This window comes from Marmota monax, unplaced genomic scaffold (assembly GCF_021218885.2).
Source record: "Marmota monax isolate L192 unplaced genomic scaffold, Marmota_monax_Labrador192_F-V1.1 WCK01_AAM20220418_F8-fsc00001, whole genome shotgun sequence".
In the NCBI taxonomy this organism is placed as follows: domain Eukaryota; kingdom Metazoa; phylum Chordata; class Mammalia; order Rodentia; family Sciuridae; genus Marmota; species Marmota monax.
Genome location: NW_026693777.1, coordinates 51,854,995 through 51,874,474, shown reverse-complemented (window position 1 = coordinate 51,874,474; position 19,480 = coordinate 51,854,995). Strand labels below are relative to the sequence as shown.

The window sequence follows — 19,480 nt, the reverse complement described above, 5'->3', positions numbered from 1 at the left end:
TGTCTTATTTGTTTTTTGCTTTTAGTTTTGGGGGGTATTGGGTGGGTACCAGGGATTGTATTTAGGGGCATCAACCACTGAGCCACATCCTCAGCCTTATTTTGTATTTTATTTAGAGATAGGGTCTCTCTGAGTTGTTTATTTAGCACCCCACTTTTGCTGAGGCTGGCTTTGAACTTGAAATCCTCCTGCCTCAGCCTCCTGATCTGCTGGGATTATAGGCATGCACCACGACACCCAGCTTATATATTTAATTGTCTCTCTCAGGAAAGGTAAAAATACTTAATATTCCTAATGTGCCTATTTATTTACACTGGAAGAAAATAAGCAGAGAAGAAAGGAAGTTTTTCAGTTATTCTGCCTGAGTCATCAACAGTGGGGCTTCATCATTGTACTTAATGATTTAGGAATTCTAAGGATATTAGGCACATAAAAATTCCAAATGTACATAAAATTTGGATTTTCCTATTTATTAGTAACCTAAACACAATCTTCATACAGTTTTTGTAACTTTGGCTCTAGGTTAAAACAGGCAATACAGTAAAGAAGGATCAGTTCATATTTGTAACTCTGAATGAAAACCTATGCTAAGAGCATATTATTTTATGTATAAAGGATAATATATTAGTTTTTGAATTGGTCTATATAGGTTTTATTAAAAAGGGCTTATTTGTAATTACATGAAGCTGAGCTTATTTGCAATTTCTTAAATACTAAAATTTGATTAACTTATATTTAGAGGGAAATCTTAAGAGTTTAACATGTATAGATTGATTTTATATATTTGGAAAGCTTTTCAACGTATATCACATTTTTAATGTGAATAAGCATGGTTTTTTCATAATTTTCTTCATAAAGTACAGTATGTAATATTTCTAAGCTCTCTAAAATCATCTTCCATATTATTTGATGAAGCTTTATAATTTTCCAAAAGCTACTGATTGATCAAACATGTTTTACTATTTTATATAGATTCTCACTGTACTTCCATTACTATGTAAATTTTTTCTTTTCTAGAGTAGTATTTCTCAAACTGTAGCAGGCATGCTGACTATTGGATATCTTGTTAAAATCCAAATTCCAATTTAGTATGTTTGGGATGGGCTATAATTCTACATTTTTAACAAGTCTCCAGTGATTTTTGCTTGCCTATGGACCATACTTGGAGTTAGCAAGTTGTGTTAGTTAGCTTTGCAACTGTATGACAAAATATCTGAGATAGACAGTTTAAATGGAGGAAAGATTTATTTTTGGCTCATGGTTTCAGAGGTTTTAGTCCATGGTGATTTGGTACTATTGCTTTGGGCCTGTGGCAAAGCAAAATTTTATGGTGGGACATACATGGTATAGAGGCCCAGAAGTAAAGAGAGAGAAAAAGAGAAAGAAGTGGCCAGTCCCAATATTACCCAAAAGGACACTCTTGATGACCTAACTTCTTTCCGTTAGGCCTACCTTCTAAAGGAACTACACCTCCCAAAAGCACCACAGGCTGGTGACCAGGCCTTCATACATGGCATTTGGGGGGTACTTAAGATAGAAACAATCTGACTTACATAGGTGTCAGTATAGACTCCTTCTCAAGAAAACTGGAGATTGAAGAGGAGTATATATCAGCTTCTGTATTCATGAAACATGACTGTGGGTAGAAACAAAGGACTTGTTGCATTGAGTAGCCAGTTTGGGATAGGAGATGTACCATACCTGCAGGATTATGAATTTTAAAATCAAGGGGGCTGATTCTAAGAACAAAACAAAGCTAGAAAGAAGTAAGTGTATGAGGGGGCTGGCCATAAGGAATAAGGGAATCTGAATCAAGGAAAAAGTTCTATAACAAGAATTTTTAAAAACATACAGACTACCATTTATCAAGTAAAGACAGAATAAGGCTTAGGGAAGGGAAAATTTACCAGAAGAGGACCACATAACCCAAAATTACTCTGCCAAATGAAAGATGTACCTTATGCAAAAAGGAAAGATGTCTTAGTTCCATAGAAAAACTTTTACAAACCAAGCACTGTGGTGCACATCTGTAGTCTTAGCTACTTAGAAGTCAGAGGCAGGAGGATCACAAGTTCAAGGCCAACCAGAGCAACTTAGAAACTGCCCCTCCCCCTATAAATAAAAGGAGGGTCTGGGAGTGTAGCTCAGTGGTAGAGCACTTGCCTAGTCTTGGGTTCTAACACCAACACACACACACCAAAAAAAAAGAAAGAAAGAAAGAAGAGAAAAAGAAAGACTTTTAGCAAAGAGTTAAAATCTTATTACAATGAGATTGTGGTACTCAAGTTTTATAACCTCAGTATGACACAGAAGAAAGGTTATCTTCAATTATTGCATGTGGCCCTGAAGCTGATTGAGTACAATGTTTTTTTAAAAGTGAATTGTAATATTTTAATGTGATATAAATCTAGTATAAGCTTTGCTCCAAGAAAAGCTTTTTAATACACTGAATATGAATGTATAAATCATTATTATGATATATATGTGTTCTATGATAAAAATGTCTTTACATTTGTTTACAATGACAGATACCAAAGGTTAGCAATACATACCACATTATTGAAATTTGTGTTAATGCCCTGTCATTCAATTCTACAATTCCAAGATAGGTACTGTTGTGTCTTGGTACCAACTCTCTCTTTGCCCATTTCCCTGGCACCCTCCCTGGAGTCACAGGGTGGCCATCCCAGTGAATAGTTTTCTAATAAGAAAGTGGTATGCTGGTAGATAAATAGTTGCAAATGTGCGGTTTGATAAAATAAACTTTAATTTTTTTTTAACCTAAAGTTTGTATTGAATCCAGACTTAAGAGCAGGACCAGGACACATCCAAGGGGAATTAGAGTTTAATAGAACAGTGTTGAGGGGACTAGAGCTGGGAAAGTATATGGTAAGTTCCATGTAACTGGGAAGAGACAATGAAGTTGATTCAACAAATGATATTTGACAAATGACACTTAACTGCTCAGCAAATGATATACCTCCTTTCTCTATCTCAGTTCCCTTCCTCTACTGTATCCCCAAATATTAATATATTTATCTAATAAATTATCATCTATTTAACAGTTTTGCCTGGGAGAGGGCTGCTTTTTCAAAAGTTAGTGGTTAGGAATAGATCATCTCTGGAGGATAGAATTATGTTGGGGTTTTTATAGTTAGAATCAAAACTAAATTGGCGTTAGATCTTGAAAATAACTGTACTTCTGTGGGGAAGGAGGGGGGGCCTGGGGTTGTGGCTCAGCAGTAGAGCGCTGACCTGGCATGTGCGAGGCGCTAGGTTCGATCTTCAGCACCACATAAAAATAAATAAATAAAATAAAGGTGTTTAACTACAGCTAAACAAATTTTTTTTTTTAAATAACTGTGCTTGGTAGAACGTTGCCAAAGTTCCTGTGTTTGTTTATGCAGGGAAAACTTGAAGGCAGTGACAAACACTGAAGATAAAGAAATGAGGAAAAAGAGGGAAGAATATTTAACTATCAATCCTCTTACAGTTGTAATATTTGTGGTCATCTGCTGTGTTATGATGGTCTTGCTTTATTTTTTCTACAAATGGTTGGGTAAGAAATTATATTTTATGTTTGCTACTTTTGGTATATATTATTTTCATTTACTTTGCCTGATTTATCTATTTGTTTAAAGCATTCTATCTGAAAAACTTTAGTCAACAATTTGGATATTTTGCCAAAAGTGCTCCATTTCTATTACTCTGAGATAAGAATACGTGTTCATAGATGACTTGAAAGAATGGCTCTGATTCCTGAATTTCCCTTTCTGCAGATTAGAGATGATAGCCCATTATCTAAGTTGCAGACTAAGGATTTCATGTTGGCTATGTTTAGCTACATGGAATAAAAGATTATTAAAATTACTGATTTGTTGCCTCTGCTTACTCCCAAGGTGTAGTTTATCCTTTTTTCAATTTGCAAATCAAGATGCTGTATTGCTTAGATTTTGTTTTACTTACACAAGCAGTTAGGATCATACCATATATGAAGACACAGAGGTACTTGCCTACATGGTCTAGAATGTAACTGGTACTCTTTTTCCTTTAAGAAGGCAGGTGTAAGAACTGAATGAAATAGCTTGCTCTTTCCCTAGACAAATCATATTAGTGGTCTGACAGGGTGAAAATTTGCAATTTCTGGCCAGTATACTGTACAAATAGGAGGAAGACCAGGAAAAAGGGGAGTGTTCCTGATGAAAACTAGCAAAAACCCTTGTAAAAACCACTAAATGCTTATTTGGAGATGATTAGCATAAATTTCTGGACCAGAAAACTGAGGCCCTACTATTGATTTCACTTTATTGTTCAGTTACAACTGAGTTGTGGCAGCAATTTAAAAAGTAGGCAGGACGGATATGGTGGGATACCTGTAATTCCAGTGACTCCAGAGGCTGAGATAGGAGGATCATAAATTTGAGGCCAGTCTCAGCAAGTTAGTGGTACCCTGTCTAAAATTAAAAAATTAAAAGGGCTGGGGCTGGGATTGTGGCTCAGTGGTAGAGTACTTTTCTAGCAAATGTAAGGTATTGGGTTCGATTCTAAGCATCACATAAAAGTAAATTAAATAAAGGTCCGTCGGGGCTGGGGATGTGGCTCAAGCTGTAGCGCGCTCGCCTGGCATGCATGCGGCCCAGGTTCAATCCTCAGCACCACATACAAACAAAGATGTTGTGTCCGCCGAAAACTAAAAAATAAATATTAAAAAAATAAAAAATAAAGGTCCATCAACAACTAAAAAAATTTTTTTTTAAAAAAGGACTGGGGTTGTGATTCAATAGGCTTAATTCCCAATTAAAAACAACAATAAAAAACTAGCCTGGTAGCGTTCCATGATTAATTAATTCCAATGATTAAAAAATAATCATTAATAAGCATTAATTCCAAAGACTAAAAAATAATCATTGTGAGTATTACTCATTTCAATCTGTTGCTGAGAGATTGAGTACTAAAATTATTTTTATATTATGTTGAGATTGAGCAGCTGAGTTTAGTAATCTTATACCTGGCCTTCAATTTTTAATCTTTGTCTGACCCTCAGTTGATATATCAATGGTTTTTGGACAGGAAAAATATTCTCTACACTATCTTAAAGCACATTTTAATTTTTGGTAAGAAATTTTCTTAAACTCACTGCTATTTAAAAAGTTGATTCTGTTTATAAATGTAATTTCTGATATAGGAAGATCATTCAACTTTATAGTTACTCTAGGACACAGGATTTAATTATGACTCTTGCAATACCTTGTGTCACGATGTTGCAAGTTTTTGTTTTCTCAGAATTGTTCCTATGGCCAAAATTGCTGCCATTTCTTAATATACTAACTAACGGAGTTGTACTAAATTGCTGAGGCTGCCCTTGCCATTTTATATTAAAAACATTGTTTTAACAAAGCGCTCAAAGATGAGTTATGGTAACCAAACTCTTCCTCATACTTAATCATTTTCTAAGATATAGTACAATATTGAATGAAGCACTCACTCAAATTCATCAAGAAGCATGATTTCCACCAGTGTGTTAAAATTTGGGATTAGGCAATTTTGATAGACGGCTTACCAAAATCAGCTTGGCAGTCTATCTTCCTACTCACATTACCACACATAACCAATAATAAAAATAATAACATAAAATTTATTTATGTGCTAGATAATATTCTAAGCACTTCATATATATTAGTTATCTAATACAATAATCCCAAAATAGGTATTATTATATTTTACATTTCAGACATGAGAATCAAGGGACTAAAAAAGTGATTTATCCAGCATCACCAGTCAGAAAGTGGCTATTCCTAAATTGCGGTGTCTAGACTAGTCTCTCTTTTTCTCTTACAGAATAAAGCTATAGTTTTGTGAAATAAAGTAGAATTCAAAAAAATCAGGTACAATTTTTGTTTGTATTATGAGATTTTTGAGGAGGATCAGCAAAGTTTATATATATATATATATATATATACATAATTTTTTTTTTTTTTACCAGAGATTGAGAGCCACATTCCCACCCCATTTTATTTTTTATTCCTGAAACAGGGTGTCACTAAGTTGCTGAGGCTGGCTTTAAACTCAATCCTCCTGCCTTGGCCTCCCAGGTCACTGGGATTACAGATGTGTGCCATCATGCCCAGCAAATATCTTTAATTTTAAATAATTCTCAAATAAGTATGAATAATATAGTAAAACACTCATCAATCTTAACTACCTGAGTATCATATTGTAGCAAAGAATTTTGTTTAAATCTATTTGGTTTTACCACAGGTCAAGTTATTATAGATGAATTTTCCATAGGAACATGTAGATAACATGGTTTGTGTCTATGGCAAGTGTTCATTTCCATCTCTAAGTTGCATTTAAAAAAATGTTTCTTAGTGGCTTATTAACTCTTCTATTCCTTACATTTAATTAAATATTCATAAATATCTATACCTCACTTCATAGAAACCTTTAACAAACATGTCACTTTAATTATTAAATTATAAAAAATGCAGGGCCACCTTCAGCCCCTTAAGCAGTCCTATCCATGTATAAAGGAATGTAAAAACACATAAAATACCCAATCTTAAAATTCAAGAACTAAATATATTCAGTTTAGTAACTAATTCAGATACTAATATATTCACTGGATTGAAAGTATCATAATTTAGTAAAGAAGCAAAAGAATTAATATTGCTTATATATTTTCTTCTCACATTACCTTCTCTTGTTTTTTTCTAGTTTATGTTATGATAGCAATTTTCTGCATAGCATCAGCAATGAGTCTGTACAACTGTCTTGCTGCATTAATTCATAATATACCATGTGGACAATGCACGTATGTATCTCTCATGCCAAATGTTGTTATATTATTATTTGTAATTTAATATTATACATAGAAAAGTAAGAGTGTTATTTTAAAACCTGTGTAGTCCAATATGTGTTGGATCTATGCTGTTTATGTTTAAATTAAATTAATTAAAGTTATAAATAAAAACGTTATATTAATTAAATTTTAATGTTATATTTTTTAAAACTTAAGATTTGGTTCCCCAGTCTCATACATTTCAAGGATTCAGTAGCCACATGTGGACAATCACCACCACAGTAGCCACATCACCACAGAAAGTTCTTTTTCACCGACTATTATGTCTCATTTGTTTGAAGGCTTCTGAATTGTTATTTCAGTCATCTTGGGATTGGTTAATATTTGGTAACTTTTTATACCAAGTGAACATTGTATGTCATTGGTAGCATAAACTAAAATATTTTAATCTGTGTTTTAGGATTACTTGTCATGGCAAAAGCATTGAAGTGAGACTTATTTTTCTCTCGGGACTGTGCATAGCAGTAGCTGTTGTTTGGGCTGTGTTTCGAAATGAAGATAGGTATGAATACTCAATGTATTTGATTTTAGATTTAAGGATGGATTATTTTGTAACTTGCCATAATACTTATTCATTATGATTATTATAGAATTTGTTTTCTTTTACATTCATGTGGTGAACCTAGGGGCACTTAACCACTGAGCCACATCCCCAGCCTTTTTTTAATATTTTATTAGAGACAGGGTCTCGCTGATTGCTTGGGGGCCTTGCTAAGTTACTGAGGCTAGCTTTGAACTTGCAATCCTCCTGCCTCAGCCTCCTGAGCCAATGGGAACAAGCTACTTTTTAATGAGCAGATCTTATGCTAATGATTTGAGTTTATATAGAGAAGGAAATGTGAATTATGATCAAGTACCTCAACTTCAAATATGTACTTAATTGTGATATAGCTACACAATGGGGTATAATATGATTCTAAAGAATGAAGATCTCTGTGAATTGATATACAGTGATTTCAGGATATATTTTTAAGAGAAAAGAGCAAAGTACAAAATAATATGTATGGTTTGGTACCTTTGATGTTAGATAACATGAATAGGATGTACAAGATACCTGTCCCTTTGCAGAAAGAAGAGGGTGTAGAAGGCATCTGTCCTTTGCAGGAAGAAAATCCAGAAAAATATATATATATACTTAGGTTAATTTAATGACATACTAAGAAAAGTAATGATGACCTAAAAGATTTAATGTTTTAAAATTCAGAAAACAATGTTCATACAAGTTTTAGGTAGCTTCATATGATTACCAATTGATAATTTTATATGTCAATTTCTGATAAAGTTGCATAGCTCTCACTTCCTTTATGTTCAAGCTGTTTGAATGTATACTAACACTAGTGTCCTTAGTAAACAGCTGTCTTTCAGAAAGAAATGTATGTGTAAGCTCAAAGATTTATATACATTCCCCTGAAGTAGCCTTTCAACTTTTTCTTAGTATAATGGTATTCTTTATTCTGCTAGAACAGTGAATTACTAAATGGAGAGGATAAGCGGGGTTTTTGTTACTGTCATACTAGGTGTTTAATAATCAAGCAGTCAAACCGTAGCCATTGAGTAATATTACTTTAGTGATCTGTTTCTTTGAAAAGTTTCATCTAAACATAGCAGGATAAAACAATAAGGCAATATCTTTTGATTCTAGGTGGGCTTGGATTTTACAGGATATTTTGGGGATTGCTTTCTGTCTGAATTTAATTAAAACACTGAAGTTACCCAACTTCAAGGTAAAGTGTATTACTTTGCTAGTTAAAATATTTTTACTTTTAAAAAAACAACTTTATTAAGATATTATTTTCAAACAGTAAATACACCCATCTTTAGTATACTGTTTGTTGAAATTTTACAAATGTATAACTTTATAATCACCATCCCAGTAAAGTTATAGAACATTTCTCTTTTCTCTTCAAAAATCTCTATCATGCCCTTTTGAAATTAATCCTAATCCCCAGGAAAAGGCAACCACTGATTTGCTAGCTAAAATATTCATGCATCTAATGTGCCCAGTTCATAAAATCCTTATCAGACTAAATGTCACAGGGAAACATTTCTTTGATTCAGTGATTTTTTTTAAACAAATGGGATAAAGAAGAAAAGTATTCTAATGTGGACTGTAGAACAAAAGTACACATATTAGTAACTAAAATAGACCTTTAAAAACAGCATTCAAAGGTGTTTCATGTGCTTATTTATATTTGCAAAATAATTTGATCTCTTAATGTAGACATGGGAAATTTGATCTTTAAATTTTAATTTCTTTCCTCAACAGTCATGTGTGATACTTCTAGGCCTTCTCCTCTTCTATGATGTATTTTTTGTTTTCATAACACCATTCATCACAAAGGTATGATCATTTTTTAATCCATGAAGAAGCGTGTTAAAACATGAGAATCTTAAATCTGCTTATAGATTATTGACTTTACAGATGTTTTCCGCTGAGTGCCAGTTCTTTTTTAGAGAATTGTCACTGAAATACCCTCTTTTAGTAGAGGGTATTTTAATAGAGGGTATTAATTTTCAAACCTTTAATTCTTTATGTTAGATTTTTTAAAAGTCTTCTGATGTAATAATGAGAATGTTTGTATTTTTTCTTTCTTTTGAAAGTAATTTTTCTTACATAAGTTAGTAAATATCTACTGTAGGGAGTATAGTCAATAAGGAGGGAGGGAAGAAGAGAGAAAAAGAGGGAGGGAGAGGAAAATGGATAAAAGAAGGGAGTGAGGGAAGGAAGGGAGAGAAGGAAGAAGGCAGTGGGGAAGTATGGAAAGAAATGTGTCATTGCTAGTTTAATTTCCCAAGTCCTAGCTCTAAGAAAGAGCAGTGCACTGGAAGTCTGAAAGCCTAGAGTTTAACTCTGTAACTTTGTAACCCTGGGTAAGTGACTTGGTCCTTTCTGCCTCCGTTTCCTAATTCGTTATGTGAGGAAGTCTTGCTAGCTTTCCACCACACCATCTTTTGGTTGCAACTGACAGAACCCAACCTAAGCCTAAAAAGGTCCCAGGTGTGTGTTTAGAAGCCAGGATAGTGTTGACTTCAGGAGAAAATAAACCCATTGCCACAAGCATCCTTTTAGCCTCTGTCCATTTGTCCATTCTCTTAGACTGGCTGCCATAACTGGCAGCTCATAGGTCATATATTCTTAGCTTTGCAACTAGCTCCTCAGTAAAATAAGAAGTATTGGGTATATATAGTTGTCCATTATTTTTCCAGTTTTTTTACTTCGACCCTTTTCCTGTCTCATGAATATGTTATTATTTATTATTTAGTTTTCCACAATTTCTCTGATTTTATTTTCTACATCATCTCTTCCTCCTTTGTCACTCTTTCATATTTTGAATTTGATGTGTACTTCTTTTCTTCCCCTCAGGTGGTGGTGGTTGGTTATTATTGTTGTTCTCATTCGCAATGCGGGGGATGCAGCCCAGGTTGCACATACTAGGCAAGCACTCTACCATTGAGCTACACTCCCCAGCCCCTGCTGGTTCTTAGTCATTTTTTTTTTTAATATTCTGCCATCTATGAAATCACTATAAAAATCTGCACTTCTAATATTTGCTTTGATGGCATAAGGACAAATATGTGCCCTGTGGGAAGCTAAAATTTCAGCTAGGTTACAAATAATAGTTAACTGTCTTAAATTATCACTTCCCACACTGTTTTACTAGCACATTTCCATGCCTTATTGATGAGCCATTTGATGATTCATTGACTTCATTGAGCAGTAATAATCTAAAAAAAAAGCATAGAACTGGTATTAAGGATGATATGTAAAATTGGTGATTTGTTGAAACACTTCTTCAGGTATTTCTAAAGCTGTCCTGATTTGTGTAAATTTATTTGGTTAAGGGATGCTGCATCAGAAATATTATAATGAAATTGTAGCATTCTCTCTACAAAGCCTATAAATCAGCAGATAGTCCATAGTTATAGGACCCACAGTATATTACACAGTGGATATTGTTAGAAACTGTAAGTAAACTTTTTAAAAATAATTTTCCAATTTAACTTTAATATCACTTTATGAATGCCAAACATGTCTTCTAACGAGTGATTTCAGTTCCCTATGTATACAAGGTTTCAGAAATGTGAAGGTGTAGTATAATAATAAAGGTGTCTTTAAGCCTTCTCTCTTATGTGCTTAAGAAAATTTTCATGTTCTTTTTTCATCTCAGTTCCTACTGACTAGGAATGTGATTTCTAGCAATTTGATACAGTGGAAAAAAAGCTGAAGTGATCTTTGGAATTCGCTATTGTAGATTTATATTAACTCTTCTCAGTCTGATTTTTTTTAATTAAAGCTATAGACAGGGAGTTCAAAATGAAAATCAGATAATTATTTGCTTGTTTTTGTAATATTCACTGTAAATTTGAAGGATTAAATATTCAGTATTCTAAACATGTTCTTGACCCATGTATTACTAGACTTTCTAGTGAGTTGGCAGGACAGCTGCCTGTAGGTGTATAGTCATAAGAGCCTGTCTTTTTGTAAAATTAATTAATTTATTTTAATTAGGTATATATGATAGCAGAATGCATTTTGATTCATTATACACATTTGCAACACAACTTTTCATTTCTCTGGTTGTACATGATGTAGCATCACACCATATGTGCAATCATACATGTATCTAGGGTAATGATGTTCGTCTCATTCCACTACCTCTCCTGTCCCCATGCCTCCTTCCCTCCCCTTTCTCCCCAAGAGCCTGTCTTACTTATTGTTTCTTCATCCACCAGCATATACCCTATAGTATCTCTCATATAGTATTTCCTCATATCTTTGAATGTATGGAGGATGTCCATGATGATCTTCAACTAAATGTCTTAAATAGCAACTAAATAATGAACCAAAGTAAACCTAGCTAGGGATTTTATCTTTCTACTTGGTTCAGGTTATTAGTGAGGTCTTTGAAAACACTCCAGTGATTTCTCATTTGCACCCCACCCACATGGAAAATATTATAGTTAATCAATCACATTTTCCTAAAATTCAACATTTATCTTCCATCTACCAGTTTAGCTGATATATTTATCGTACTGTGAAACAGAAAGTGAGAATTTTATGCATCTAACCTACTCCAAAATGTTTCCCCTCTTCACAATAGACCTGACTATCAGAAGAAAACTTTTAAATGAACTCCTCACACAGAACACATAAAAAGACTTTAGCCAGATACAGGGAGGGAAATTCATCTAAGGTAAATGTTTTGATTGGAACATAGCATGCAGCACTGAAATTGGACAGCATCAGGCTGGAGAAACTCCTCAGGTTCTGTGGGGTTGGGTCTTTTCACATTTGGCTTCATTGTTTTGTTGTTGTGAATAGTCAGAAGGTAAAATATCTATTTATTCAAATAAAGTGGTCTATGTTTGTTACAAAGCTAAAATTAAGAGATCTTAGTATGGCCCTCTTTACTGATATTGCTGAAAATGAGTAAGAACATAGTATATAATATAAATACTATGTATATAATGTAAATACATAGCATATAATATAAATACTAATCTTTTATATAATAAAAGATTAAAATACTTGAAATTTATAACCCATTACAAATGTTAGATATTAATATGTCAGTGCAATCCAGAGCTCATGGTAGTTTTGAATAATCTGTGCCTGCCTTTTTTGTTGTTTTTGTTTCTCCAGTTTCTGGTAATTATTGAGTTTAATAAAGTGTAATAGTGTGATTTTTGTTTGTGATTAGTTCAATTTTTGCTGTTTGCACACAGAGACTATTTTGAAAAAAGCAGTCTATAGCCATTTTCAATTACTTTACTTTAAGCCATATACCATAATGTGTAAGTCATTCGTAAATAGTGACAAATTGTTCTTTTTAAACTTCTTTAATCTTCCTTCTCTTTAGAATGGTGAGAGTATCATGGTTGAACTTGCAGCTGGACCTTTTGGAAATACTGAAAAGGTAGAAATGGCAACTAAATAGAAATTCCTGTCCAGTGAATGTATGTGTATTCAGTTAACTTTTGCCTTCCTGTGTAATTCATTGGTCATGTAGTGCATGTTAAGGTATTATAAACTTATTTCTCACAAAATGTAGCCCTTTTCTTAGTTATTCTAGATTATTAAATACCTATTGACTTGGGTTTCATCCTAGAATGTTGGAAACTTTGAGGAAGCCACTGCTCAACCCTCAGCTCCCCATGAGAAAGTAAGGACTGAATTTCAGATATGTTCATTGGACTTTAAATCATACCCTCTGAGACAAGACTCTTTTTTGGGGGAAAAAATCCAGATTTGCCCAAAAAAAAAAAATTATTTCAAATTCTGAGTCCTATTCTTGGTAAAAACAAAAAAAAAGTTAGATGTGGGTATAGTGGACTAATATGCTTAATCCTACAAGTATTGGATTTCATTTTCCCAAAACTATAAGTTTATATTTTTCAATTTTTCTTTACATGTAGCGTTTGTTACACATATATGTATGCATACACACACACATATATATGCATATATCTACTCGTACATGTTTTATATATATATATATACATATACACACACACATACACATATATGTGCCTGGTTTATGTCCTCTGATTTCATTTTTTTTTTTTTCAATGTCAGTTTGAAAATGTTCTTCATTCTAATGTCTTTCCTTTCTGAAAGAAAGATTGGGAAGAGGTTTATTGGTGGTTTTCCTTCCTGTCTTCCTTCCTTCTTGTTTTCCCTTTCTCCCTCCCTTCCCTCCTTTCCTCCCTTCCTTTCTTTCTTCCTTCCTTCCTTCTTTCTTTTTTTTTTTCAACAGTTACCAGTAGTCATCAAGATACCAAAGCTGATTTATTTCTCAATAATGCATGTGTGCCTTCTGCCTGTTTCATTATTGGGTTTTGGAGACATTATTGTACCAGGTAAGTGATTATAACAATTTTAGTAAAAAATACTGATGGTTAAAAAAAATCATCACATGTACAGTATCGGTTAAAAGTTACCTATTTCATATTAAGTATTTTTGGCTGTTTACTGTAGCTACACTCAGTAACAAGGTAGGAAAAAACATTTTGAGGGATATAAGATAAAGCCCAAATAGTAAAAATCAAGTAAGATCTTCCATGGCTCAAAAGTATCTTAAAGCAAGCATCTAGGATTAGTTTAACCTTCCCCAATAAAGTATATTTTGTGACCCATTTTAGCAGTTGGATATAACAGTGCCAAACATTCACTTTCTATTACTTTTAGTTTTTAATAATAGTTACGTTTTGGGAAATAGTTTAATTACACTACACAAAGTCATGTTCGAGAGGAGAAACAATAGAACACCATTTTTTATGGCTTTCTAACATAAAAAGAAAGTTTTTAGGGAACTCACTCACCTTATCCTTACAGATATTGGAAATGTGCCTTATTGTCCTTATTGGATTACTTATTGAATTAACTTAATCCCAGACAAGTTATGATACAGTTTAGCTTTCTGTGCCAATAGCTGCTCTTGCAAATATGGTGAATGTCCCTAAAACTTGCTGGACTTATATAAGAACTATGACAAGCAACAGTTCCACTAAGTAATACAGTACAAAAAAGGCAAAAATTCTCTGCCAAGGTACAACAGTATTAGGACTGGAAGCAGAGTGGCCAATTTTCTGAAGGCTAAAACTACCAAGATTGTGATGAGGCATGAGTATGTTGAGCCCATCTGTGGGTCTAAGAGAATGCTGGCTATTAAGAGATTGTGAACTGGGAAAGGGCCAGTGATCCAGGTCTAAGATTCATATCTTGTTTATTATGAATAAAATCTTGAGATTATATTCATAAAAATAATATAGCTTAGAAGTAATTAATAGTATTTATCTATCAGTTGGAAGTTCATCCTTTTTTACTATTCTTCCAGTCTTCTTATGCACTAACTACCTGTGAATGAGTGAAAAATACTGGCTTTCTTTTGCAAAAGCCCTTCTGTTTACCTACTAAAACTATGCATATGTGTATGTATGGGTTGTGGGTACAGACAGGAGAGAAAAACTAGCAATAATACCTTATGAGTTGACATGACGAAATCCAGTATAGCAACTTAGTTCAGTGAGTTTTCATTCATATTATCCATAAGGAAGGGAATGCATTCTATTGAGTAACCTTATAGTTTCTTGAATATCTTTAAACTTGATATTTAGATATATCATTTTGACTTAGTGTCATACTAAGTGATATAAGATTTTATGTATAATTTTTGGCATAGAATTGGTAAAAATATTATATAAATATCACATTCTTTCAGTAAATCTCAAACAGAAATATGTCCCCAAGAACAGAGTTATTGACAGTGATTCAATCTTAATAGCTAAATTCTAATATAAGAGGAGGGTTGTGATTTTTTTTTTAACACATAGAGATGTGTAAACAGCAAATGTAGTAAAAAATAACAGAAAACTTGTTTTATTAGTTATGTGACAGACCAAAGCTAATTAATTCAAGCAACCAGTAAAGATAGTCCAATTAATCTATGGTTTTTAAGTGGTTGAATGTCATTCTGTTGTTTTATGAAGTATTTACTTAATGAATACAGTATGAGATTTCTTCTTTAGAGAGGTTCAATAAATTTCTTATAAGAAATGGGTTCGGAATAAATCATGTCTGCATATTTTCATGTTTACAAATGAAAGCTTGTATTTCATTGTTGAATTTTTCATATTAAAACTCCAAATCATTTTATGGTACCAGGAAGGAGACTTTTTTATTTTTATTTATTTTTTATTTATTTATTTATTTTAATATTTATTTTTTAGTTTTCGGTGGACACAACATCTTTGTTTGTATGTGGTGCTGAGAACTGAACCCGGGCCGCACGCATGCCAGGCGAGCACACTACCACTTGAGCCACATCCCCAGCCCTATTTTTTTTTTTTTTTTGGTGGTTGTGCTGGGCACTGAACCAAGGGCCTTGTACATACTAGACAAGCATTCTACCAACTGAACTATATCTTTAGCCCAAGGAAACTTTTTTGATCCCAGTTAAATTGCCTTCCTTGATGCCTTTTAAGTATATTTTTAAACATACTTACATATATATTATTTAAGTTGACAAAATGTGTATGTATTTATTGTGTTTATGTTTTGAAATACATATGCATTATGGAATGGCTTAATCAAGCTAATAAACATATACATTACTTCACATACTGGTTTTTTTAATTACTACTAGTTTTATTTTGTCTACTTTCTTTAATTCATACACCATCACATACTAATTTTTTTGTGATAAGAACACTTAAAGTCTACTTCTAGCAGTTTTCAAGAATATAACACAGGGCTCGTAACTGTCATTACCATGTTGTACAATAAACCTTAGCTTTATTCCTCCAATTTAAGTGAAATTTTTAACCTTTGAGCAATATCTCACCCCAGCCCCTGATAACTCCCATTTTACTCTCTACTTGTATGAATTCAAGATTTTGGTGGGGGGGGGGGATTTTTTGTTTTGGGGAAATTTTAGAGGGGGGGTGTGAATACCAGGGATTGAATCTGGGGGCACTTAACCACTGAACCACATCCCTAGCCCTTTTTATTTTTTAGTTTGAGACAGAGTTTTGCTAAGTTGTTTAGTGTCTCGCTAGATCTCTGAGTCTGGCTTTGAACTTGTGATCCTTCTGCCTCAAGCTTCCTGAGCCACTGGGATTATAGGCATGTGCTACCACACCCAACTAAACTCAACTATTTTAGATTCAACTTGCAAGTGAGATCATGCAGTATCTGTCCTGTGCCTGGCTTATTTTGCCTAACATAACATCTTCCAGTTTGATTTATGTTGTCACAAATGACAGAATTTATTTCTCTTTAAAGGATTTATAATATCTCATTTTTTCTATATAGCACATTTTTTTATCTGTTCATTCATTAATGCACATTTAGATTGATTTTAGATCTTGGGTATGGTAAATAATGCTGCAGTGAATATGGGAGTACACATGTGTCTTCACGTGCTGATTTCACTTTCTTTATTATACACCCAGTAGTGGAATTGCTAAATCATATGATAGTTCTGTTTTCTATTATTTGAGGAACATCAAATAATCATTTTTTATAATGGCTATACTCATTTGTATTCCCTCCAATAGTGTGCAATTCCCTTTTCTCCACATCTTCTCCAACACTTATCTTTTCAGTTTTTTATGTAAGCCATTTTAACAGTTCTGCAGTAATATCTCATTGTGGTTTTGATTTGCATTTCTCTAATGATCTGTGATTTTGGACATTTTTTCATCTACCTATTGACCATGTATATCTTATTTTGAGAAATGTCTATTTAAATCCTTTGTCCTTTGTTTTGTTTTGTTTTTTGAGACAATCTCTCTATGTTTCTTAGGTTGGCTTCAAACTTCTGGGCTCAAGTGATCATACTGCTTTATACCCTCCCAAGTAGCTGGAACTATAGGCACATGCCACCACATCGGCTTCCTTTGTCCATTTTATTTTTTTAAAAATATTTGTTATTTTTTAGAGTTTATTGGACACAGTACCTTTATTTTATTTATTTATTTTTATGTGGTGCTGAGGATCTAACCTAGGACCTCACACGTGTAAAGCCAGCACTCTACTGCTGAGCCACAACCCCAGCCCCTCCTTTGTCCATTTTAAAATTGGGTTATGTTTTCTGATCATTGAGTTTTGGGAGTACCACATGTATTTTGGATCAACCTCTTATCCCTATGATTTTCAGTATTCCTATTCCATAGGTTATATTTTCACTCTTGATCATTTCTGTGGCTATGCAGAAGCTTTTTCGTTTTATGTAATCTCACTTGTCTATTCAATATACTTTGTAGTGAAACATTTAAAAACTTTTTTCCATAACATGAAAGAACAAGTAATAAAAATCATGTTTTTAAACACTGTTTGATGGTTTAGAGAATCTTTTTTTAACTTTTTTTTTAGTTATAGATGGACACAATATCTTTATTTTTTATTTTTATGTGGTACAGAGGATTGAACCCAGTGTCTCACGCATGGTAGGCAAGCACTCTACTTCTGAGCCACAACCCCAGCCCCTACGGAATCTTTTTGAAATATAGCATTAAATTTTGGAAATCAGTATATCAAACTTTTCCAGAATTTGAGGTACTTTAATGATCTCGAAATGCAAAAAGGAAGGTGAAATATAGAACAATATATATTGTTCCCCTTAGTTAATAATTGAATTTGTATTACTGGTGTTGTTTTAAAGAAATAATGTGGAATTTTTATTTTTGTTTTTTAGGCCTGTTGGTTGCATACTGTAGAAGATTTGATGTTCAGACTGGTTCTTCTTCTATATACTATATTTCTTCTATAATTGGTAAATTTTGTTTCTTCTTTTTTTATATATATTGAATTGGGATGCCTGAAGAAAAGACAAAGATCTAAAACTAGGAGTCCCAAATTCTAATTATTTGCCATAAATTATTAATATATATTTTTCTATCAAAAGGGGTAATTATACTTTACAATTTATATCACAAGGTTTTGGTGTCTTAAAAAGAAAACTAGATGTATAATGCTTATTAAAATACCTGGCACACAAATAGTCAGTAAATTGATTATTACTAGATTTTTTTAAAAAGGTATGCAAAGTTTGTATTTTAATTTATTACACAATAGTATCTCACCTGGAACAGCAAAGGTAATTGTCAATTAAACCTCTACTTTTATTAATGAGAACAGAGTTAATAAAAGAAAGTAAGCCAAAATATATCCTACTATTTCTTAACATATCAAATGGATATCTTAAAGTTCACACACCAAAGCGCTTTATACTTAAGTAAATGATCTGCACCAGAGCCAGTTAGATGCTGTTCTAGCAAAGTTTTCAAGTCTACAGTGGAATTAAATCCAGTAAACTAAAAATGTATATTAATATAGTGGGCTGGGGCTGTAGCTCAGTGATAGAGCACTTGCCTCACATGTGCGAGGTACTGGGTTCGATCCTCAGCACCACATTAAAAATAAATAAATGAATAATAAAGATTCTACTCTCCCCTCCAAAATACTTTATCATTTATTTTTTTAAAAATATATATTAGTACTAGACAAGGATGTTGCTAAGAATTAGTATCCTGACAACAAGAAAGAACACCTAAGTTAGAGATAAAGAAAAGAATATACACGAATAAGAAAGCTGGTCTGCAGTCATTAATTATGGTACTCTTTTTTTTTTTTTTTTTTTGAAAGAGAGAGAGAGAGAATTCCAATATTTATTCTTTAGTTTTTGGCAGACACAACATCTTTGTTTTGTATGTGGTGCTGAGGATGGAACCCGGGCCGCATGCATGCCAGGCGAGCGCTACCGCTTGAGCCACATCCCCAGCCCCTAATTATGGTACTCTTAAAGACATTAATGGGTTAGATTTCAGTACTAATGACCATGACAGGCTAAAGAACACATTGAGACAGATTATAGGAGACTTTATCAATTCTTTTTTTAAAATTATTTTTTAGTTGTAATTGGATACAAAACTTTATTTTATTTATTTTTATGCGGTGCTGAGGATCAAACCCAGGGCCTCGCATGTGCTAGGCAAGCACTCTACCCCTTAGCCCAGCCCCGAGGCTTTATCAATTCTGCCGTAAATCTGAGCAACCTGCACCACTTCCCTGATCCTCCATTTCCTCATTTTTAAAATGAGTAACTAAACTGTCTGCAA

General features: G+C 33.3%; 1 protein-coding gene across 2 annotated transcripts in view; it reads left to right on the top strand.

Annotated features, from left to right (window-relative positions):
* The window catches only part of Sppl2a (signal peptide peptidase like 2A), a 46,131-nt gene that overhangs the window by 16,971 nt on the left and 9,680 nt on the right, over positions 1-19,480 (top strand). The window contains exons 6-14 of one of the 2 annotated variants that reach the window (XM_046461007.2): positions 3,408-3,559; positions 6,715-6,811; positions 7,260-7,361; positions 8,502-8,583; positions 9,126-9,200; positions 12,721-12,777; positions 12,970-13,023; positions 13,618-13,720; positions 18,058-18,135. In XM_046461007.2, the coding sequence (XP_046316963.1) occupies positions 3,408-3,559; positions 6,715-6,811; positions 7,260-7,361; positions 8,502-8,583; positions 9,126-9,200; positions 12,721-12,777; positions 12,970-13,023; positions 13,618-13,720; positions 18,058-18,135 (800 nt within the window). The remainder of the gene's footprint in view (positions 1-3,407; positions 3,560-6,714; positions 6,812-7,259; positions 7,362-8,501; positions 8,584-9,125; positions 9,201-12,720; positions 12,778-12,969; positions 13,024-13,617; positions 13,721-18,057; positions 18,136-19,480) is intronic. The other variant, XM_046461008.2, reaches the window with a different exon arrangement.